At 39.0% G+C, this 25,576-nt stretch overlaps 1 protein-coding gene across 1 annotated transcript in view; it reads left to right on the forward strand.

Moving 5' to 3' along the window:
• Positions 1 to 25,576, forward strand: part of LOC128871924 (dynein beta chain, ciliary) — a 141,884-nt gene that overhangs the window by 31,417 nt on the left and 84,891 nt on the right. The window contains exons 5-13 of the mRNA XM_054114105.1: positions 3,558 to 4,199; positions 4,264 to 4,567; positions 6,882 to 7,097; positions 7,196 to 7,476; positions 9,358 to 10,385; positions 10,927 to 11,243; positions 11,311 to 11,414; positions 18,816 to 19,789; positions 22,440 to 22,660. Coding sequence (XP_053970080.1) covers positions 3,558 to 4,199; positions 4,264 to 4,567; positions 6,882 to 7,097; positions 7,196 to 7,476; positions 9,358 to 10,385; positions 10,927 to 11,243; positions 11,311 to 11,414; positions 18,816 to 19,789; positions 22,440 to 22,660 — 4,087 coding nt within the window. The remainder of the gene's footprint in view (positions 1 to 3,557; positions 4,200 to 4,263; positions 4,568 to 6,881; positions 7,098 to 7,195; positions 7,477 to 9,357; positions 10,386 to 10,926; positions 11,244 to 11,310; positions 11,415 to 18,815; positions 19,790 to 22,439; positions 22,661 to 25,576) is intronic.

Genomic DNA, 25,576 nt, shown 5'->3' on the forward strand with positions numbered 1-25,576 from the left:
GTTTAACAGGCCACTAAATAAATTGTGTGCCATTACCAACCCAAGGAAACCCGATTCTTTTTCAACTACTGCTTTATTCCGATCGCCGTACACATTTTCCTCATACTCATACTCATACTCTAGTTTTTGAAGTGTGCTTCGATTTTTGATGTTAGATTTTTCAATCTCTATCTGCTTGGCGTCCGCTGTAGCCGAAAGGGTTGGTGCATGAGCATCATTCGGAATCAAGGGAGAACGTAGGTTAGAATGTCGGTGACAACCGAAAGTGAAGAAACAGGTTTTTCTAATAGCGGTCGCCCCTCGGCACGCAATGGCAAACCTCCGAGTGTATTTCTGCCATGAAAAAGCTCCTCTTAAAAAATATCTGGCGTTCGGAGTCGGCTTCAAACTGTAGATCCCTCCATTTTGTGGAATAACCTCAAGACACACGCTATAAATAGGAAGAAGAGCTCAGCCAAACACCCAAAAAGGGTACACGCGCGAATTATATATATATGTATATATCTGCTTGAACAAATAAAAACAACTTTCTTGGACTAAAAATAGATTTTCTTTGTTTACAACTGAATTTGACATTTAGGCTCCGAATTCCTCAAGAAAAGTGTTTCTAAAGAAAAATATGTTAGTGTAAGCCATGGTAATAGTTTGTAGTGAGCCGTCTCGTTATCTGGCAAGAAAACACATTACGTCGGCATGCCAAGAAGAGTCCACCAATAACGTTTGCCCGTCACCAACATAACTGCGTGGGTGTCAAGAAATATTTTAGACTATCGGCAAGTGTTAAGATTTGATTTTAGTAATAGCGTTTCTGTAACAAAAATTGGCCAGTTGCAACCTTGTGCTTTACTGACCTTTATCTCAGAGCAAGTTGCAGGTCTTTGAATTTGTTCACTGAATCAGCTCCTGCTAATGCATCTGGTATTATTGTTACCTTAGCATTTATATCATATATTAGTGTGACGGTTTTGTACCAGCCACACTTGTCGTTGTTGTGGCAGTAACTTTGCCCTGTCAGTGTAGTGTAATCACCGACCTGTTTCGACAGGTAGGGTCTAGAAGGAGAGGTGGCTTATATGAGTGGGTACCGGTCATTGCCATGGCAGCCGGTTCTACGTTATCGGAATGACTCGAGTTTTTGCCGACCAAGGGCTGCCGCCCCAGTAAACTAGCCCTGTCTAGTGTACCGTGCCAGCCACGCTCACTCTGTCTGCTTTGTCTCTACGACCGAGCAGGCATCAATAGCAGCCTGGCTTATCTTTCGTTGTAGCGGCTTAGGAAAGAAAGTAGTGTTACTCGAAGGAGAAACAAGTTTGGACGTTACGCCTCGAATAAGATTCCAGAACCAGAGCTGAATCCCATTGAAAACGCTAATGTATACCGAATGAAAACACTCCGCAAGTGTCAGAGTGTCACTCTATCTGGTGAGGTCATGAGCAACTTCTTCTGTTTCTGGTGGTAGGCTGCTAATATCCTTCCACTATTCCCACTCGTGCCAGTCCCTAGTGCTAGGTGCCTCGTGAGCAACGCATCAAATTAGTATGTTGAGTACTGAAAAAACGAGCCTACAAAATTGTGAACATCCACTTTTAGTCGGTTATTGGCATTTTCAGTATTCAGAACGATCGAATTGAAGGACGAATTTGGTGAAAAAATTTCATCTCGTCTTACGAAATACATTTTGATCCCAAACGTTATTTTAAGCGAATCAAGAATGAGATCTAGAAATAAAGGGCTGCCATCTTCTTTCAGACTGGAATTAAAGCCATACAATTAGGCAATCTTTGGTTTGAGCGTTCCAAGTTGCAAAAAAGCTCAACATTCACTTTAACACTAGGCACGATAAAAGCGATTGGAGAGCGTCCATCAGCGGTCACAGCGGCCAAACCATTACTTGCGATGGGAAATTGCTTCGAGTGGCCATACGTAGGCTCAAATTCTCGTATGAACGTTCGGTCAAGTAAACACGATCGTTTTGAGAGTTTATGAACTGCTCAATTGGAACATTTTTTTCATCAGAAAACACAATGTTAGGAAATTCGCCACGTTCGTGCAAGCGCAACAACTCCTTTGCTCTTTCGCACCGAACTGTTTTTTGCTGGGGTGAAAGATCGTGTGCTTTTTGGAACTTGTAAGCCTTGACCTTGAGCTCATTTTTCAATATGCGTCGAATGCTGTCTTGCGATATTTTCAGTTCTTTGGCCATTTTTCTTCCACTTCGACGTGGATTTCGTTCAAGTCGAGCCTTCACTTTCCGAACCATTTTTGGCGTTGTTGCGGTTTTTGTTTTTTTGGTCCACCTCCATAGCGTTTTGCAAGGCTACCAGTATCATTGTAACGTTTTATAGTGCGATACACAAACATTTTATTCACTTTGAGGTGACTGAGCTCACGAACAATGGCTGGTTGTGATTTTCCAGCCAAATACATATAACGCAATCACACTATTACGTTTGAATTCCACCACAGAAAAAAAGTACAACAAAACTGAGACGCAAATGCTTTTGATGGCTTATAAACAATATATTGAACTGTCATTAGAACAATTTTGATGTTGATGTCATGAGCTGTTTTACAGATACAAGCAGTGTGAAGTAACACTTCATATCGTTCACCCTGTATATTCGGCTTTCGATTATTCTTATTGTTTTATGTTGGTGCACTCGTCTCTGCTGTACAGCCTCGGCACTACCGTCTTCCATTTTGGACCCATCAGTAAACCACACCTGTGAGCCCTGTTTTAAGAATATTTCATTGTTTCCCACGCAGAGCGGTCACTAATGACCACTTTGAATTTCTTGGGGAATTCTAGTTTCCTTTCCATCTTGTCGTGAACTGTCAAGTATGGAGAGTTCAGGATTGAACCCAGAATCCTTATATGTCCTGTAAGATTGCCTTCTTTGAGATGGAATAGATTAGGAAGCTGTAGAACTGCACTGATTGCCATCTCTTCGGCTACAAGATATAGTGATATGAGTCCAGTGGCCATTCCTAAAGCCGCTGTGGGGCATGTTCGCATTGCTGCCGTAACGCTCAGACAGGCTATTCTGTATACCTTGTTAGGTGTTATCTGAGTCTTAGTTTGGTCTACTTTTGGCCACCATACCATAGGGCATCGTTGGCACTATTATTGTGTTATGACTCCATGTTTTACCGTAAAGCCTTTCACATACGTATATTGCTCTCAAAGCTTTGTTTGTGATGTACGATAAGTGATTTTTCCAGGTCAAGGTTTTATCAAGGATTACTCCCAAATATTTCATGTCCCCAGATAGAGTTAAGTCGGTGTCCCCTAGTTTAAGGATGCCCAGACTTAATTTTCGTATTCGGGTGAAGGGGGCCACAAAGTTTTGTTCGGATTTAACGAAAGTCCTTTCTCCCGACACCAGTTTTGCGTTATGTCGTATGTATAATCAGGTATAAATGAGTGTATTACTTACTTTTAAAAAGATATTTGCATTTAGAACGCACTTTACTCGGTCTTAGTTCACATATCCAATAAATAAACACTCATTCATGTTCCACCACATTTATCTTTGAACTTATTTTACTTATTACAGTAATTTAGCATCGGCTATCGAACCAAAGTTCCGTGCAGCGCTCGAGGAGATGTACATTAACTGGACAACACAGATACACGAAATACTTATCGAGCGTTCGAAATGCACCGCCAGCATGCAAACAAGGTGTACCCTCGAACAAAATAAAAGTGTAGTGCCTGTAGCACTACCTGCACACGAAATCACCTACTGGACTAACCGCAAGCAAAATTTGCAAAATATTTACGAGCAATTGCGCACACCAACGCACAAAACACTTACACACATTCTCAAAAGCATCGATTCAGCGTACTATGAACCGTTTGTACAGGTATTCAAACGTTTGGTATGCGCCTGGCATGAAGCCGAAGACAACACGCTATGGCTGACGCCGCTACTGCGGCAAACAGCTGCATTCAACGCTGTCAATTTTCATGCAGCCACCGAGCTGGTGAATCCTTTAGTGCATGTATTACACCTCATTTGGACACATGCACGTTACTATCGCAGCACACAACGCATGACGGTGCTACTGCGGTGCATTTGTCAGCTGTTGGTGCGACGTGCCAGCGAGGATCTGGAATTTCCATTACTGTTTCAGGGCGACGCCGATGAGGGCTTGACCAAAATAACTAAGTCAATTGAAGTTATGGAGCAATTTAAGTAAGTAAATTTTGGTGAACACAAATTATGTTAGTGGTGGAACTATTTTGTTTCCCAATTTCAGATGCAAATTGTTGGAGTATAAAGAAAAGTATTCTAGCAATCAGCCACTGCTGCCAGCTCTGCCAAGCACATCACGAGCGGCGGCAGTGGCGATAGCATCTACAGAATCGAACGCTAACAATAGCACAGCGCATGAGCTCTGGCGTTTTTCACCCGCAGACGTATTTGGTTATACACTTAATGGTTTTTTGGCGCAACTAAACGATATGCGAAAACTATTTGAGGCAGCAGTATCGTTTCAGAATCTTGAGAAAATAGAATTTGGCGGCATGCGCGGCAAGCAGCTGAACGAGCGCGTTCGGCAGGTAAATTCTTATCATTCAATTGTGGATGTGCACATTTTTAATAATTCTTTTAATTCTGCGTATTTGATATTAAAAATTTAGTTGATCAACTGTTTGCGCGTTTTAGGCGCTTTGTTTTGTTTTACTTTTTCTCATTATCAGACCCAACAAGACAAATATTACGAAAAAAATTCAGGATACGTTACACTGCCTGTCTTCAAATAGCGCCTCATTTACGGCATCACTCATTTACTCAAATTTAAATTATAGAGCCGCGACGTATTTGAAGCAATCCTTGAACTCACTGGCGCTCGTGAGACTGCATTTGTCTCCAATAACAATAGCGGCACTCTTAGACCCAAAATCGAAAGCCTCTCGAAGTTATTAGTTAAATAATCAGTCTTCTTGGCCTCTCTAGTGTCTGAGCTCCTCTTCTTATTTGTGGCGTTCGTTGTGATTTTGGTTCACAAATGAAGAGACCTACAATTCTAAGCCGACTCCGAATGGCAAATGGTTTTTTACAATATGAAGAGCTTTTTCATGGCAGAAATACACTCGGAGGTTTGCCATTACCTGCCGAGGGGAGACCGTTATTAGAAAATGTACTCTAAAGAAAATAAAACAATCTACCTGGAAGAAATTCAGTAATGGGATAATAGTCGAAACCGTCAAGTTCGCATTTATTCATTCAGAGTTTTTTATTGCCCCGATGCTTCAAAGGTATTTTTTCGAGCAATCCCAAAAGGAATGAAAGAGCGATAGAGGTAGCTTGAAATGCAGTGCCAAACAAGTAATACAAGAAAGAGTCTAGCTGAGCAATTAGTTTAGCTGTTAACTCTATAAATACGCCAGACCTGATGACCTCTTGTTTTCCGACCTCTCTCTTCCATCCTACCCCGATAGATTACCGAGGTTGAATGAAGTCTCTCAAAACAGACTAAGGTAGGTGGAAAGAATTGTGAGGCATTTTCGACGCATGAAATTGAAATAAAAGAAAATGAAAAAGCAATTCTTTCATTCCGTAGTTTCACCATATTATTAAAGGAAAATAAATTGGACGACCACCATGACACGCCTGGAGTACATGTTCTTGACGCACCCGTGTTAGACTACCTTCCCTAGTTTTTGGTTTCCAAACTTCAAAATAACCCTATAAAAATAGTTTCGAGGCATTAAAAGGCTGATCTTGATGGCTGGTGAACAGTCCGATACTGGAACTTATAATTGAACACATCGAAAGTTTCGAGGGCGGTCTTGCATGCTGTGTGGAACTGCCGAAGTTCAAGATATTCTAAACCTTGTTCTCGCACTTTTAGGAACAAACTTTCATTGAGCTCTCTACGGTCGTCAATAGCAATTGTACTTTCATTTTGTTTTTCGAAGCAGTATAAAACAGTTACGAGACTTATTACCAAAAGGAAGACACAAGAGGCCGAAATACGTGAGTGCGAAGAGCTTGAGTTGCTGGCCAATAGGAAAAACATCCGAAAATTCTACTCAAAAGTTCGTTGGCTTACAGAAGGTTTCAAGACCGGGGCGTTTTTCTATAAGAACAAAGACGGCGATCTGGTGACTGACATCCAGATCTGCTTAAATTATGGAGGGAGTACCTCCTGTCATCAAACAAACACACTCGCGTATCGGCACCCACGAGGTTGTAAGAGACTTCGTTTATATGGCAACCAACATTAATACCGATTACAATGTCAGCCTTGAAATCCAACGGAGAATCTCTTTTGTCAACAAGTGCTACTTTGGACTATGTAGGCAATTGAGCAGTAAAGTACTCTCTTGACGAACAAAACTAACATTCTACAAGGCTCTCATCATGCCCGCCCTATTGTATGGCGCAAAAGTTTGGACGATGACAACATCCGACGAGGCGTCCCTTGGACTGTTTAAGAGAAATATTCTGCACAAGGTTTTTGAACCTTTACACGTTGGTGACGGCGAGTATCGTAGGTGTTGGAACAATGAACTGTGTGAACTTTCCGGGCTAGAAAAATATCCTGCAAAACATTGCAATTCGAAAAATCAATTCCATAGTTTGTGGGCTCACGCCTGGTAATCGAAGTTGTTCTTCTACTAGATATTCTTGTTAGCAGCTCGTAATGTTTAATGAAGAAACCTTAACTTTTTCTATAATTTCCGCACAAGGCATTAACCTTCTCGGCACATGAAATTTATGCAAAAATAACTCGACTTTACTTTGCTCAAATAGAAGCCGTTCCCTGCAGGCTTTACAGCATCGCATCGCTACCATAACTGCAAATTAAAGTTGATTCGGTTTTCTCATTCACTCATTTAAGAATTAAATGCTTTACATTTTCCACAGGTGCACACACAATTCAAGGAGCTCTTTGAGCAATGGACTTTAACAGAATTTGTTGCACCACAGCTGGATACCCAACAGCCAAACAACAACAAATGGGCGCATTTCAAACGACAATTACGCAACTTTTTCGAGCAAATACACGCGCTGGAGCAGAAACTAGCTACGATATTCGTGCAGGCCTACAAGGACTGCCAAAACTGGGAGCAATTAACTAAGGTGCGTCTGACTTTAATATCCACTTTCTTCCTATCATATCTATGCGCTACTATATTTTTATATGTGTATGTATGTATGTATATATACCTATAATACAGCTGACGATAATGCTTGGCAGTGGCATTCTACAACGCCGCACTATTCTGCCGGAACTGTGTGTCATTGATTCCCATCTCCTTCATATCTACGGCGAAGAGCTACAGCAGCTGGAAGGTTCGGTGCATGAAGTGCTGTTGGAATTCGAATTTCGTGGTGTGTCTGCCGTACCCATTCAACGGGGATTCCCACCCACCGCCGGTGCTCTAATGTGGCTGGAACAGCATATGCAACGCACAGACGCTCTGGCATGTCGTGAATTGCATAAATTTTTGATAAAAATGTAAGTACCTAACGGAGATTTTGTGGACGGTCACGTATAGTGAGTGCACCTTCCTCAATGAGTAGTCATGAAACTGAGGAAATCGATTCGAATTTGCACTCATTCACACCCACTGAATTCGCAGGGCACAATAGGGCAGCATTGGTTTCATTTTACAGCAGTGCGTATAAATGGAACTTACAATTTGCACTGGAAAGGTTATAATTGTAAATGGCAAAAGTTCATATCAATTAGTGATTTAAACATAAACAGAAAGTGTGGTTATTAGAAAAAATAATGGCCTTGTCATACGCCAAACACCAGCTGCTAGCAGAAAGCCTTCCCGCTCCAAGGCGGCGACTCTTGTTTTTGCAAACAAATAGTGTTTGTTAACATTAAAACTGTTTTTTTGCTTTCTTTCTTAAGATAAGAGCAATGAGTTGTTTTGAATGGAGACACAATTTTTGAACGAGATATGAGACTTGGAAAAACCATTACTGATGCTTAATGCTTACACTCTTTTTGGGTATTTGGCCGAAATCCTCCTCGTATATATGCTGTGCTTCTAGATGTTGTTCCACAGATGGTTTTTTATAAGGAACATTTTCATGGAAGATGCACTCCGAGGTTTGGCATTGTCTGCCGAGAAACGACGGTTAGGTTAGATTTTTGTCGCAATCGATTTAGAGTAGCCAACTCACTTCGGCCATGAACTCACCTCATTTCTATCCTGACCACTGTGTAACACGGGAATCTCAGTGTATACTCATCGTGGCACCATTTAGCTGCTCATGTGAAGTGTAGGATTGGTTTTATTCCAACACAGGATAGTTCCGTAAGAGAGTCAAAAGAGTGTTTTTCTAACAACCGTACTCTACTCCTTCCTAGCTAAGGCTGGACAATTTCAGAGGAAGTGTTCTACTATTTCCTCCTTTTCAGTGCAAGATTAGAACCCTTTCTGGCTAGCTCATCGGCCTTGCAATTTTTTTCAATATCTCTATGTCTCGGAACCCATATAAGACTGGCCTTAAAGGCGGTGCTAATATCATTTAGAGCTGCCAGGCATTCTTGGATAACCTTTGATCTTAGTATAACTGTCTCCATTTATTTTATGGTCACCTGGCTATTCGAGAAGATATTATCGTAGTTACACAGTTACCTCCTTTAGGGCTAAGACTTCTGCCTCGTAGACGCTACAGTAGTCGGCATGTCGGACTTATTCTAATTCTTTTGAAAAAACTCCATAGTCAACTTTACGCTTTAGCTTGGATCCACCGGTGTACAAACTTATTTCCCCTGTTCTCTATGGTTTGAGCTTACCACTCTCTTCTTGGCGGGATGTTAGTCTTGAAGAGCCTGTCGAAGGTGGGTTTAGGCAAAGAGTAGTCCATTTCTTGATTATGACTACTCATAGTATGTAATATAAAATCGTGGCCGAACCACCGGGTATTCCATAGCACCATACTATTAAGTCTCAGCGCTGAAGCGGCGGCCACGTAATTTCCTACCAGATTTAGAGCAAGCAAGTGGACTAGCTCCCCGAGCGTTTTATTTGGGGTAGTCCTCCATTAACACAGAGCTTCTTCCTTGTTTCCATACTCCAATTGCGATGGGATCATTTCAACGCACCAGCCAATCTAACCCTCCGCACTTATCGCTTAACAAAATTTCCGGCCCTGTTTTAAGAAAGTGCCTACATAGTTAACATAATAGGAAAAGACAGATTCTAAAATGAATTGATAGGAGGAACACTGCCATGTTTTTTTTATATGTAGCCTTTCAACGCATACTTGGCGGTATTCCATAGAAAATCGAAAACCATTTCAAACTTCTGTACGAATTGCGCCACAATTCCGCTTTTAATGTTAATGCGCAATGAATTTAAATTGAAATCTTTCTTAGGCTCCATAGCGCTGACAGCGATAGCGTGAGGAGCGAAGCAATTAGTAATGCTGCTAGCGGCAATAACATCGCCGCCAACACAGAATACTTCAATGAGTTTTGGAATCGAGGTGTGGCCACAGAGGAGACCGCCAACACAGCAGACGCCTATAAACGACTAAATACACGACGCGATATTTTGACAACAAAGCTTACCAATTTGCAGTTGAAAATCTGGCACAATTGGCAGCAAACAATAGACAAAAGGATTACCAAAGGACTTGACGCACGTGTGATGTCCCTGGGCGGCAATACCAGCAGCATGAGTGGCAACAACAGCAACAAAGAACATTCAACCGGCACAAGAGCAAATTACACCTTTGGCGTGAATTTCCGAAGCGCAATCACCGCAGCGCTGGCGGAATCGCGCAAAGCCAATAGCAATGAAAGCAACAGCGATTGCCAACAAAGCCACACCAACAATATCAAAGACGAACTAATGTCGTCATCAAAAGCAAAATCATTGCAAATGAATTTCTCGCCAGATTTATTTGGACTTTTGCAAGAAGCTAAGTATTTGCTGGCAATGCAGCAGACAAACAGCGTGCGGCGGGGTAGCAACAGCAGTAGCAACGACATTAGCATCAACAATATATCACTGAACGAGGCTGCCGGCGCCATGGAAACCACACAAGCTCAACATGAATTAGAAAACCAATCGTCAGTTGAAGCAGCAGAAGTAGGAGCAACGGTATACCCGTCGGCGTGTACAAATGTGTCGATGGCACAGCAGCAACAACAAAAACTATACGCATTGGAGAGCATTTTACTGAATTTGTACGTTGGAAGAGACGAGTTTTGGCAACGCAAAGTGAAACTCATCAAAATTCGTGAATTTTACAATGGCATTCGTGGACTTGCTGCTGATGATGGTTGCGATGGCGGCATCATTGGCAGCGCTGCAGAGTTGCAATTGATTCGCCACGAAGTGGACACAATTGACAAGCGCGTGAGGGAGGCCTGTGCCAAACTCACATGGCGCGCGTATGGTAAGTGAGGGTCGAAGTAAAAGGTTATCTACATAATTAGACAACATAGCATAAAGTCATTTCTATTACCATTTGTTTGATGATCTGTATACTTGTGTCGGGCAAACGAGTACAACGCTAATCCTCTAATGCGTCTACATATGTAGTTTGGGACCTAACTCTTTTTTGATAGTTTTGCCCCTACCACAAAATCAGATAATATAATTTTAATGGAAATCGTTCTCATAACGAAAAACGTGCATGAAAGTTTGCTGTTGTCTACTGCGGACGATCTCTAATGCCGTCAGGCACGAATTCGTAAGAACGTTCTAGGAAGGGACATAATTCAACGGTCCGGCGTTTAAAACAATTCGAGTATGGCTGCATGGCATACCTGCGAGCCTATTTTCACTGAACCGCCTTAGTTTTACGTTTAAGTACAATAAAATTTGAATTTAAATGTGTAGCAAAGAAACTATTTTAAAATATTACTCCTATTCTTTTATTTTGCCCTACACTGTATGTTAAAATGTCACACCCGTCCAATTTGTGCCTTACACAGATATCGCTTTGATGAATGAAATCTATGAATGTTCAGAACAACTCTACAATCGCTTAAAGCAAACACAACGCAACCTATTGTCCATTGTTCAAAGCATACGGCGCTGGAGTCGTGAGCCCCTCTACCAACGCAATGCCTATGGGCGAAATCTATTGGACGTACAACAACAACAAGAACGTTTGCGTCAACGACGCATGCAATGTGACGAAACACGGCGGCTATTGAATCGGCTGTTGATTGCCAATTTTTGTTTATTTTTCGATTATGATCAGCAACGTTGTGAAATTGAAGGACATGACGACCAATGCATTCAAGAAGTGAGTAACAATGGTATTCATGTGATGGTATATAGATTTGTATGTATGTGAGTTGTTGTTTTTGCAGTTTTTACGCAAATTTCCTACTATCCAAAGACGCAGCTACAACAAATACTTGGCCGAAGTTGAAGCATTAATCAATCGAGAAGTGCGAGTGGCTATAAAAGTCAGGTGATCAATTTCACTCGTCTCACATCACCACTTTGCATATATATTAAATTGCATGTCATCATATCTCCGCATAACCAAATATTATCTCATCATCATCATCATCTCAAGATAATATTAATACAAAAATAAAAACACATGATAATTTTACTACATAGCATATCAACATCAAATCACATGACATCATATCTTCTCATGAGCTACCCATATCACATCATCACCATTTCAAGTTGGTTTAATATAAAAATAGAATCAAAGGGTAATTTTACCACCACCACATCATCTCATATCAAATCATATTAATATTAATACGGAAGTATATCCATATGATAATTGTATCATCAAATCGCATGACATCATATTTCTTCCTTGACTACTCACATCACATCCTCATCATCTCAAGTTGATTTAATGCAAAAATATGATCAGATGATATTTTTCCAGTATTACCTGATCTCATATCAACATATGTAAAATCGCTTGACATCATCCATGATCATCTCAAGTTAATTTAATACAAATATATACATGATCGCATGATAATTTTACTAGCATCACGTCATCTCCTACCAAATCATACCACATCATATCGCTTGAAAGCATACATATGTCTTCCTAAGCTACTGACATCACATCATCATGATTTCAAATTTATTTAATACAAAAATATTGCTATTAGACAAGTAATAAAGCATAGCATCACTTCTCCTCACATCAACATCAGATCGCATGACATCATGTCTCTTCCTAAGCTACTCATATCACATCATCATTATCTCAAGTTGATTTAAAAAAAACTATATATCAGATAATAATTTTAACAACACCAATTCATCTCATATCAACATCAAATCATATGGCGTCATATCTTTGCATAAGCAAATCATATGAACTAATTTTATTGGCACCACTTCAACTCATATCAAATTATATCAGCATCAAATCGCATGATATCATATCTATGTCTAAGCTACTCACATCACATCGTCATCATCTCAAATTAATTTAATACAAAAATGTGATCAGAGGATAATTTTCCCAGCATCACTTCTCCACCAACTCATAACACATCATTATTTTTTGAAGTTAATATATCAGATAATAATTTGGCATCATATCTCTGCATAAGCAAACCATATGAACTAATTTAATCTCATGTGAAATCACATCAACTTCAAATCATATGTTATCATATCTCTTTCTAAGCTACTCATATTATCTGAAATTGATTTAATACAAAAATATGTCAGAGGATAATTTTACCACCACTTCATCTCAAGCCAAATCATGCCAACATCAAATCGCATGACATCATATCTCTGCATAAGCAAATCTTATTTCACCATAATCATCTCAAGATGATATTAATGCGAAAATATGGGCACATGATAGTTTTTCCAGCATCATAGTCCAGTCAATTTTATTATAATAAAGCGTAAGTTTCAAGTTGATCAACAATCGTATTGATTGTTTTTTTTTTTTTTGTAATAGGATGTTGAGAATTTTTCCATATAAAGCATATATATAATACTAGCAACCCGCCCAGCTTCGCACGGGTATAAAATATATACCCTATGTCACTCACTGAAAAAATGATTAAAATCGATCCAGTAATTTTGGCTTATTCATTATTGCCCGTTGCCCGCACGCGTTAAATTTGGAGTAAAACAATTATCCTTTCTTTATAGCATGAAGATTTCCTGCTATCTTTGGGATATCTAAATTCATACCCTACATTTTTGCATATTAACTTTTTGCATTTTTACATATGTATTTATTTTATTTTTACAACAATTACTATATTACAGAATGTCTTTATATACAACGTTCATAGCCTTCTTGTCATTAGACAATACAAACATGTTTTCTCTAGAGGTTACTCTTGAAAGAGCGACATACAGTTGGCCATGTGAAAAACAGTCAACACTCAAACTAAGCCTGCAACGTTGAAGGTTTGACCCTGAGATTTATTAATGGTCATTGCAAAAGATGTCTTTACCGGAAATTGTAAGCGTTTAAATTGGAATGGTAGATCCGATGGTATCAGAGGGATTCGGGGAATCAATACATCTTCTCCGGTACCACATCCTGTGAGTATTGTGCACTCTATTATGAAAGTTTTCAGTGATTTTACCATCAAACGCGTGCCATTGCAAAGTTTAGGTGGACTTAGGTTTCTTAATAAAATAACAGGACAACCTATTTTCAGCTCCATTTTGTGAGGAGGGAGTCCAGACGGTTTCAAAGAATTTAGAAATTCTGTAGGAAATTGAACAGCTTCTTCCAAATCGAGAACAGTATCGACCGAGTAGTATATTTTCGTCGGCGCATCAATCTTTGAAATAATCAAGTTATTTACTTTATCTACTTGTTCGTTAGTTGGTGACAGAATAGCTCTTTCTTTAAACCAAGATATTGTCTTATAACTTATGTTATCAATGTCTGGATAGACATTGTTGACTAACTCTTGGATGTTGTCTATCAAAACACAAAGGTTTTCTAGGTTAATCCTTCCCTCACTTTGTGTTAATTCTCCATTGCCAACTTTTAGCAGCATCTCTGGAAATAGCCTGTTCTCACGTGAAGATGACGAAATCCTCATATTAGTTTTAAGCTCTAATTTATTGAAATACGACTAAAGGTGGGATCTTTTTAGCGAAGCATTTATTTCGTCAGCACGTGTTCCTCGAGTCACAACTGGTAGGATTTGACGGAAATCTCCTGAGAACAGAATTGTACATCCACCCATAGGTGCATTTTTGTTGCGCAAATCGCGCATTGTCCTATCCAGTGCTTCCACAGACGTCTTGTTTGACATGGTAGCTTCGTCCCAGACTATTAATGAGCAGTCACGCATCAATTTTCCTGTATTGCTCTGTCTAGAAACACTACAGACGCTGTTATCATCATCGGTGGCGATTTTCAGCGGGTGCTTCATTGTAGAGTGTGTGGTTCGGCCTCTTTCCAAAAGACTCTTTCCAAAAGAGTAGCGGCAATGCCGGATGACGCAACAGCTAACGCAATTTTTCCGGTAGATCTCAATTACTAATTACTGTTGTAATATCTTGAAAAATATTGTTTTTAATTATATGCTGTAAAGAGCCATATACATATGTAGATCTATATGAAAACAACAATGTATTTAAGGTATTTAATTGGATAGGGATTAATGTTGTACCCATTTGTTGAAATCGCTTCGAAAATAAGCTATTAGTTGTCGTAAAAAGTAAATGACAAAAAATGTTATTGTATGGAATTGATAGCAAACTAAACGCGCTCCGAATCAATAAAAACTATTCAAAAACTGTATTTTAATTATGTGCGATTTACTAATATAGAACCTGAAAATAGCGTTTTATTTCGCTGTAAAATTGTATGTATGTACATATAATTACATGGAATTCAGTGCATACATAGATACATATGTACATATGTCCGAAATGAAATAATGCGAGCTATTCGTAAATACATACATACATACGTCACCATACGATGTAATTCAACATTAATGAGGTGTGGTGAGATTATCGCTTAACGCCTGTTGCTTCATTCGGTTGACAGCGAACACACACACAAACAGCTTTTTTGGAAAAAGAGCTGCTTTTGTTTAAACAATTTTGGTTAAATAACAAATAAATCAATTTTTTTTTTGATGCAGAACGAAAGTAAATATTTCAAAGTTAAACTTCAAGAAAGTTTCATTTTAATTGGTTCATTCGTTTATGATTTATGGCCGTGAAAACAAAAAAAATTATGTTTTTTTGCCACATTTTGACCGATTGCCACGCCCCCTTTATATATTTCTTCACATTATATAGATATAAACCTTCCTCTTCAATCAATCTATCTTTAAAAAAAAACCACATCAAAATCCGTTGCGTAGTTTTAAAGATTTAAGCGTATAAGGGGACATAGGGACAGAAAAAGCGACTTTGTTTTATAATATGTAGTGATGTTCGCAGGTGTTTATATGGAAGAAAATGCTCAAAACATCAGCACAGAAAATTGTTAAAAATCAACGCGTGTTTCGAGTAACTTGAAACTTTCACGCATACCTTGAAGATTTCTGAATATTCTGAAGAGTTTTGATGATTTCTTTTTTTTTTTTTTGTATTTTTGATTATATGGCTTTTGATGTATGCACTATACTTCAATAAAAACATAAACAAATTTTAATACAAAAAAAAAGTAAAAACTTGGTCATTCGTTGCGCTGCTATTATTTTGAAGGTAGGGAGGATTGGTAGACTGGAAGCATACACAAGAAAGTTGGAGAACCGGAGCTAGGAACTGTCTTGTAGAGGACCAGAAAAAAGCAAAAAAAAAATTCCAGGATATATAATGGACTCTCATTTGACTTGCAAAATGCACTTCCATATGTTAACATTTCCTCTTAGTTATCCTAATATATGTAAGCGAAATATGTGTTTATACAACTTGGGTTTCCATAATTTCTATGATGGTAAAGTCAAGATGCATGTATTGGATGAAACGACAGCTTCAAGAGGTGCATGGGAAGTAGTATCATACGTACATTTTGGTAAAGTAGCACTGACATGGCTAAAAATTGGTCAGTCATCAAATAATAATATTGAAATAATAGACCACAAATGTTTGGTATCTGGTCGTTACTTTGTACCGATTGATCGCGAATTTGGGTTGATAGAAATGAAAATAAAAAACACAAATCATCAGGTCAGTCCATAAGTTCGTGCGTATTTTACCCATACTTTCACTTTTGTACGATTTTTGCATACAAAAAATTATTCGCGGAACATAACGGAACTATTTATATTTTTTTTGATATATTGTGCATTCAACAAGTGATTTTAATCGCGGATAGAAGCATGCAACAACTGCTGCTGCAGAAATAAACACTGTTCACGGAGAGGATACCGTGAGTGTAAGGACTGTGCAAAATTCCGAAGTGGTAACTGCGACGTGGAGGATGCCCTGCGCGCTGGTCGTTCTTAAGTCTTTAACTCCGACGCCTTGCTTGAACTCAGAGGTTAAATTTATCGCATGGAATAGTTCACATGCACCTGGTTCAGTTGGGAAAAGTTTCAAAGCTGGGAAAATAAGTCCCGCATAGACTCTCCGTCGCCAACCTTCAGCAGAGAGTGAATGTGTGATCTCAGCTGCTGCAACGGCTTGAAAATGAGAGTTTTTTGAGCCGTATCGATACTGGTAATGAAAAATGGGTGCTTTACAATAATCTTGTTCGCAAACGTCAATGGTTAGATAAAGATGAAACACAAGAACGGACCCGTAGAGATGGCCTTCACCCCAAGAATATTATCCTTTCTATTTGGTGGCATATGGCCGGTATTGTTTATTATGAACTTCTGGAACCAAACCAGACGATAACTACTGACTATTATTCCCATCAGCTATCTAACCTGAATGAGGTACTTAACAAAAATCGACCGTCTTTAGGGAATAGACGCAAAGTTTTGTTTCACCACTACAACGCAAGACCCCATACCGCAAGGCAAACATTAGGCAAGCTGGAGGAGCTCGGATGGGAGCTAATGCCGCATCCACCATACTCTCCTGGTATTGCACCTTGTGATTATCACCTTTTCCGTGGACTTCAATCCCATATGAATAACAAGAACTACTTCTCAAAAGTAGCTATAAAAGGGATATCGAAGCGTATTTTGGCTAAAAGGACAAACAATGTTTTGAGCAGGGAATTAAAAATTTGCCTAAACGTTGGGAAGACATTGTAAATAATGAAGGAAAATATATTATTAATTAATAAATACTTTAAACATCATTTTTATTAATTTTAAAACCACCTTTAAAAACGCACGAACTTATGGACTGACCTGTTGCTTTAAGGTGCTCGATCTCACGAACAATTGCTGGTTGTGATTTTCCAGCCAAATATAATACAATCACTGACATGATACTTATACTCGTACAACAACTGAGCATTATTATGAATTGATAGAAGAGTGTAGAAGAGAAAATACATTTTCGATAAAACGAATGTCGCAGTCGGATTTTATTTCAACGAAATCACTAGAAGAGTCAAAGGCGAGAAAATTAAAAAATAACGCAGACGAAAATGTCTCTTGGCTGCAAGTAAAATGGATGAGATTCTTTGGATGGTTCAAAATTTCATGTTTTTGATCTTTCAGCTAAAAGAGGAAGACCAAAAATATATGGAAATATTAAGCTACTTCGATTTTCCACCACCACTAGACCAGTAACGGAAGAAAAACATAAAGATATTTTGTGTTTACTACCATACCCTCCAGTTTTTCACGAGTATTTTAAGAATCTTAAAAACTCGAAGTGGTAAAAATGGATTACTTTTTTAATAATTAAAAAATGTTCATTAATTATTTCATTAAAGTTATTATTTCAAATATACTCATAGTTCGTTATTGCTCAAAGTCATTCACAGAATATTCAGTTAATTTTGAAAAAGGTCTAATAAATGAAAATGACTATATTTCATAATTAAGGCAACTAACAGCGGAGGTTATCAATCTTTTGAGGTTCTTATACCCAGAATATAAAAACAGTAAAATAATGTCAAAATCATTCACCCAGCAGAAGAACATTAATCAAAGTTTCATTAAACCAGTCCGAAATATAGGTATATCACCATGAATAACGAATAACTTTGCCGATTTTTGCTGAAGCGTTTATACATACACAGAAATCGCAAAAAATTTTTTTAGAACCTCCCTAACCAGAAAAATATGGTAAAAAAACGTTTAAATCTCCTTTATTTGGAATTTTTCCACTAAGGAAGCACTGAATGCCGCTTCTAATGACAGATATTTTTATGAGAAGATTTTTCATTTCAAAAATTCGTTCGTAACCTTGCCATTGCAGTCCTTACTAAAAGAACTTTTTCTATTATTTGAAATTTTAATATGTACATAGCCCGGACGATAGTCATGCACAAACTCTCTAGGCAACCACAACGGAGGCAGTGAAAAATCCCTTCAATTACCATTTACATTATTGTAGTTCTTTATGGCGTTACAGTTTTTCATAGTTTCAAATTTAACACTTTCAACAAAAACTTGCAAATATCCCTGCATAAAGACCGGCATACAAATTCGTTAACCGCGAAAACCAAATGTGTGGCTGTCAGACGAGCGCTACAACATTCAAGTATGCTTATATGTATGTACATCCACCCCGCTGCTGTTCTGGCAGGCATTCATACTCCTTACTTTATTTTATCTTGGCACACTTTAATGTTTTCACATTTCTCGCCGCAAGTTTTTTGAAAACATGCCACACACCGCTACACACTACTACATTCGCTATTTACTTGCAACGACGCTTGCGTGTAACTCACTCAACATGCACTCAATTTAATTTGCACATCACTCATACGCTCCGTCGCACACGGCGGTCGCCTTTTCCTCCCACACAGTTTAGCGTATTTTCACAACCAAATGGCAAGCGCAAACGAAACTCAAGCAACGCTGTTGACAACGACAACAACAAAAACAACACCAAACACTGTAGCGAATACGTGGACCAGCACACCTACGAATGATGATGACACAGTCACGGGGGTGCATACAATCAATTCACCTCATAATCAAGCAGAGGCGACAGCAGGTAGCGCACAACAGTTGTTGTTACCACGCCCACAAACACCAACAAACACGGCGATGAAACTGGCACCACGTACAACAACAACAACTAATAGAGTAGGTTCTGCAATCAGCAGCAGTGCCATTAAAACGGCCCACCATCACCACCAACTAAACAGACAAACTGTAATGTCTGCGGCAACCGCAATGCCTCTTTTTGAGGTGAAATTAGAGTTGCTGCCAGCCGAAACGTTGGCAGACGCGATGACTGGAACGGATGCGCTATATACAAATACGGAAATACGTTTCGTGCCATCATTCAAAGTGAGTGTAGAAAATAATTTTCAACAAATTGTCGAGCAGCTGCTGGAGGACATACAACAGACTAGCCACGACTGCATGCCACGACGGATTGTTGACGACAAGGCGTTGTCTGATGAAAACGAAGACAACGACGAAGATGAAAGTAGTGGCAACAAAAGCAAAAGCACCCACGATAATAGTGACGGTGATGGTGATGGTGACGACAATGCCGACGATGACGGTGGGGTAGACGCAGCTAAATGTAATAATAATGAATACGTTGCGCAAGGTAAAAACCTTGAAAGGTATGCGCGGTTGCAGCACAAACGGGGCAAAGTAGAAAGACAGCGGCAACTACCCACGGCTATGACGTCGTTGTATGAGGTGGCAGCGGCAAAGCGTCAGCAGCTGCATCAACTAGCGTACAGACTGGGTAGATGTCGCGTCTCACAGAGGGGCAGCGAAGGCGCATCGACGGAGGGCGCAACATCGGCAACTGACACAGGTAAAAAAGCCAACATTTTTACACCTTTGACTAAAATGAAATGATGTACCTATCACCTCGTAGTGAATCACTGAGCATACCAAAATGTGTCTGTCGGTCGGATTAAATGCAAATCAAACTCTTAACTTTATTGTTATCGGATGGAAATATTGACCTTTATGAAAATTATGGTTTCTTCATTTCCACCTTAATGTGTTTTTTCAAAGTAAATGTGAGATTTTCTTTGTTTTCGATGTTAATTTTAACTCACTGGCACTTCCGAGATAATAGTTCAGCTTCAATTGGTCTAAATTTCATGGTAATGTTTGAATGGAGAATCTATCAATCCGAGGGATGTACATAGTTGCTAGAAGACCTCACAAAAAAACTTTTGTCTACTTTAGAAAGCAGAAAAGTGCACTGGGGTTCATACTAACCTCTCGCACATAAAACGCTGCGACAAAATCTGCAAAACACTAAGCTCATAAATATTGAGCTTTTCGAAGATGACTATAATAAATAATTTCATATATTTAATACATATGTAAGTATGTACTAATTGACTAAAATTACTATTTTTCTCCAATAAAATAAACTGACGTCTTCTCCCATTGCAGAGCCGTTTTATTTTATACTATTTGAAAAGCAAAAACACAAAAGGTAAAATGCAAACCACAAGCAGCGGTTCAATCGCATGAATCGTATTGTACGATGGACAGAATAACAAGGCGGCGCCTATCGTGGTATCGCTACTTTACTCTGTCTCTTTTGACAATAGCAGCTAAATTTCATGACATCACCCTGGTACAATTGGTGATCAGTGTGACCAGATTACCATTTTCGTAACTTAATTTGGCTTTTTTTTTTTTGGCTTTTTAGTAAAGTTGAGGATGTCCCTATGCTGCGATTGGAATTTATTTCGCTTCAAAATTTTTTTCCAGTCGCCTTACTGGATTGGCAGTCCCACAGCAAAAACTTATATAATATATATTGTACATTAGGGCGGGTCGATTTAAAAATCGCTCATTGCTCTGTGAAAATCGTATTCTAGGGATCCTAATAAGAAACTTTGCCGAAGGAACCATACCTCTAAAACGAATTCTGATGTCCCCCAAATTGGGTCGAACTTTTAGGAGGAGCAAATTTTGAAAAATCCCACTTTGACCCATTTAGAGTGCTCCAATCGAGAAATGTATGACCGACCCCCACTAACTTTGGACAGCCAATCCACCCATGCCAGCGGCACACCCCCTGGAACTCCTCTGGGGGGTTCCCCATACAATAATTTCAAAATATCACCATTTTTCGTTATAGAAAAGAAACTAAAAAATTCAACCCAAATTGGGGGACATGAGACGATTTTCACAGAGCAATGGGCGATTTTTTTGCCTCCCCACAAATCGACCCGGCCTAATATACATATATATATAATATACATGTTTTTGGGTGTTTAGCCGAGCTCCTCCTCCTATTTGGGGTATGCGTCTCGGTGTTGTCCACAAATGGAGGGACCTACAATTTCAAGCCGACTCCGAACGGCAGATATTTTTTAAGAGGAGCTTTTACATGGCAGAAATACACTCGGAGGTTTGCCATTGCCTGCCGATGGTCGACCGCTATTAGAAAAATGTTCTTCTTAATTTTGGTGTTTCACCGAGATTCGAACCCACGTTCTCTCTGTGAATTCCGAATGGTATTCACGCACCAAACCATTTGGCTACAGCGGCCGCTTGGAAAATATTGCTGTGGTCTGGCAGAATGGATATAGTCTTGCTGTCTAACTGTTAAACAATTTGGTAACGAGTTTGTGGCAACAAAATGGTGCGGAAGCGCTAGTTGCATTCTGGATGAATCACCACTCTAACCAACCAACCAACCTGGCAGCTTGAAAGGCTGGCTAATCCCTAGTTTTTGAACAATAACTCTCCACTCTCACTCCATTCAATGTTTTAGAGCCGTCTATGTAGATGTGAAAAGTCCTACGGCCAGGCTTCATGCCTTTGTGCCATCCCTCCTCTTCAATTGTAGTAGGACGAAAGCTTCTCTCCCAATTAAAGTACGGAGTAATGTAGGCTGTGCAACATGAACTTCTCATACCTATTGAGCTAAGTCCGAAGGTTCTACATGTGGACATTTCAGCAGCCACTAACCTCTCCGCGGATTTCGCTGCCAGATTTTCCGCCATAAGGTTAATAAGTAATATGCTGAGTATCATTTCCAGCGCCGCTTTGGAATGGTTTTCATTGCTCCTGTTATGCACAAAACATTATTCGCGCTCTAAGAGAATTCAATGAGACCTCAAGTTCTACTCCGCTTTCTAAATCCTAATTTTAAATTTATTTATTTAACTTTAAGCTCATATTAGCTCTAAATAGTCTGTAGAAACTATAATTATGTTTTGGACTTGGAATAAACGAGAACAAAAACGAAAACCTTCGGTACAGCCGAATGCAGTGATGGGCTTAACTATTTTTTTTCACTTGTTTTGAATTTTGTTATGCATTACTTTGCAAGTTTTGCACTTGGCTGGCATATGTAGGGACGTAAAAGGATACACATAAATATATTATATATGTGTAAGCGCTATGCATTCGAGCATGTTTAAATTACTCTCCCCAACCCATCCAGACATACCTTTAAGCCTCTATAGTTTCTTTTTCCGCTTCTGTAGACATCTCCTCCGATGAACTACGCCAGCTAAATGCCGACATACGAACGGCACTTGCAACAACTATTCACGACGCGGAACGTTTTGCCGCGCAATTCAATTCGTACACTTTTCTATGGGAGCAACAGCGTGAACAGATGTTACAGACTACTTTGCAAGTCGCGCGCGAAAACGAAGCTGTCACTGGGAAGGGATATGCCATCATGGAAGCATTCAAAATGCAGGTGAGTCACCAAGTGCATAAGTAAGAGAGCATACATATACCATAAGTACATAGACAAATATATACAAACGAGTGATAAGAAAAATAAGAAGGGTTGTCTACGCGAAGATTGGCATACAAATAATATTCTCTCTGCTTCATCGGCGGTGTAATGCACACAAATGTTCGGAAGTAAGTTTGTACTTTCCACAATGGCCTGTCAACAATGTAAATTAACTTTTTCTATTCAAAACTTACACTATTTAAAGCAAGTAACAAGTAAACATACATGGTTTGAGTGTGACTTACATTCGGTAGTTTTCGAGTCGAAACAGCGGTCGCCTATCGGCAGGCATTATCAAATCTCCGCATTTCTCGCAAATCTCGCGCATTTCTGCCTTCTGCTGTTCTGAGGCGACATAAAATATATATTAAAACTGTAGGTCTCGCCATCTCGAGGCTCGTACGAATATGTGCAGCATTAAGAATTTTGGTAATTTTTAATAGCAGGAGTTACGTCACTCAACCATTCTACTCCAAAAGAAAATACAATTGAAGTGGACTGGTCATCGTAACTCGATACCCAACCAAATAAGTGCCATTGCACTAACGCATTTCGCAAGCGACACAATTAGCTTGTAAAGAAATGAGTGCAACGACACTTATGCAAATAATTTAGGAAACTTAGAATAAGCAATATTCGTATTTCGTTGATTCACCAAATATTGTATTGTAAGTGAATCAACTATTAGCAATAGGAAATATTATAAATACTAGCTGTAAGCATATCAAAATTGTAATTGAAATTTACCATTTAATCAATAAAGACGCGTTTCGACGCCAGTTGATTTTTTTTAAGCCACGACTTTCGCATTGGCTTATTTGGCGCAGTCACCGGAAATCAATTCTGAAGAATTGATTAAAAGAACCATCGGCATCCTTAAGGACCGAAAAATAAAATTCCTGACTAAAGTCAAGAATTAGTGATTAAAAGAACGTCGGTATCCCGAAGGACCAAAAAGTAAAATTCCTGACTAATATCAAGAATTAGTGATTACAAGAACGTCGGTATCCCGAAGGACCGAAAAATAAAATTCCTGACTAAAGTCAAGAATTAGTGATTAAAAGAACGTCGGTATCCCGAAGGACCGAAAAACAAAAATTTCTGACTAAAGTCAAGAAATAGTGATAAAAGGCTACTTGAACACTGGCAGATCGGTAAACCGAAAAATAATAGTGAACAGTGATCAAAAGACACTAAAGACGTTTGTATACTCGTACAAGTGATTTAAATTGCTCCTACATATTTAAACAAAAGCAAAAGTTTACAAAATGAACGACCAACCACAACCAGCAATAGCGGTAACCGAACTCATCAAGGAGGCGTCCCGCATTAAAGAGTTCAGAGGCGACAGATCTTATGACTTATCGGCGTTTATACGGGAAGTTGAAATCATCCTTCCGCTATTTAATCAAAATCTACCGCTGCAAGAATTCATATTCCAGCGTCACATCAGGACGAAGATCCAGGGACAGGCATTAAATACAATCAGAACACTGGGACAATCACCTACTTGGGACGATATAAAAAAAGAGCTGATCAGGAATTTCGGCGTGAAAGAAACATACCACAGTCTCTACCACCTGGCGATCACAACGAAAAATTATAATGTAAGTGATTATTTTTCTAATTTAAGAAACATTTTAGACAAACTTAACACAAAATATGAACAGGACGAAAGCAAGCCAGTAGAGTTTGCACCTGAGGTTAACGAATCAATAATTTTAAAGACATTTCTTAACGGGATAGACCCAAATTTAGCTAGTATAGTTTATAGTAGGAATAAAAAGACACTTAGGGAATCTTACTATACACTCGAAGAAGCTGGCATGCTTAAGAAATATGACTATAGGAACAATAGGTCAAATAGATCGACACAAAACTATCCTCGACAAGGATCCGGACAAAACACAACGAGTTACGGACCAACTACTAGTTCCGACACGTCAGGACAGTTTAAGCAGAATAAACCTGCTTCTGGACAATTTCATAGAAATTCGCAACAAAGTAGGCGATTTCCAAATAACACAACAAGTAGGGGTTCAGGACAGTACAAGTCGAATAAGACCGAACCCATGGAAGTGGATAACATAGAAACCACTAACGAAGAGAGTGAAAATTTTCGGTTTCCAGCCCATACTACAACCTACCGGTAGTTAAATTGACAATAGGAAAAGACGAAATGACGTGCCTTATTGATACAGGCTCTAACACTTCTCTTCTCGGAGAAGACAAACTCCAAAACTATAAACGACAAAGACTCACGAAGCCTCTCAATTTTAAGACATTGGACGGAAATGTAAGAGTGGATACAGAGATTATCACACCACTCCCAACTGAATTCAACGAAAAAAATTTAATGAGTTGGAAGTTGACAAACTTGAAGAACAAAAAATTCGACGGAATACTTGGACAAAACATTCTAAAGCCAATGGAGGCAATAATTAACCTAAAAGATGGATACATGGAAATCCATAATACAAGGACGAAGTTCATCGATACATGCCCACACAGTTACGAGGACATACACACACTGGAAACTACACAAATAGACAGTACAATTTTACAAAAGCTTTCACGTGAAGATATGAACGAAGAAGTAAAAAGTCTATTACAAACAATAGTAGACGAAAATGGCGACCTATTTTTTCAGGAAGGACAAAAACTATCTCACACACATGAAATAAGACACGAAATCATCACAACTATTGACAGACCAGTATATTCTAAAATATATCGATACCCTCAAATTCAGGAAGAGGAAATAAATAAGCAAATGAAGGAAATGCTAGAGCACGGCATCATTAAAGAAAGCTGTTCTCCTTATAACTCACCATTGTGGATCGTCCCCAAAAAAGTGGACAAATCAGGTAAAAA

The sequence above is a fragment of the Anastrepha ludens genome, chromosome 2, assembly GCF_028408465.1.
Source record: "Anastrepha ludens isolate Willacy chromosome 2, idAnaLude1.1, whole genome shotgun sequence".
Taxonomy (NCBI): Eukaryota; Metazoa; Arthropoda; class Insecta; order Diptera; family Tephritidae; genus Anastrepha; species Anastrepha ludens.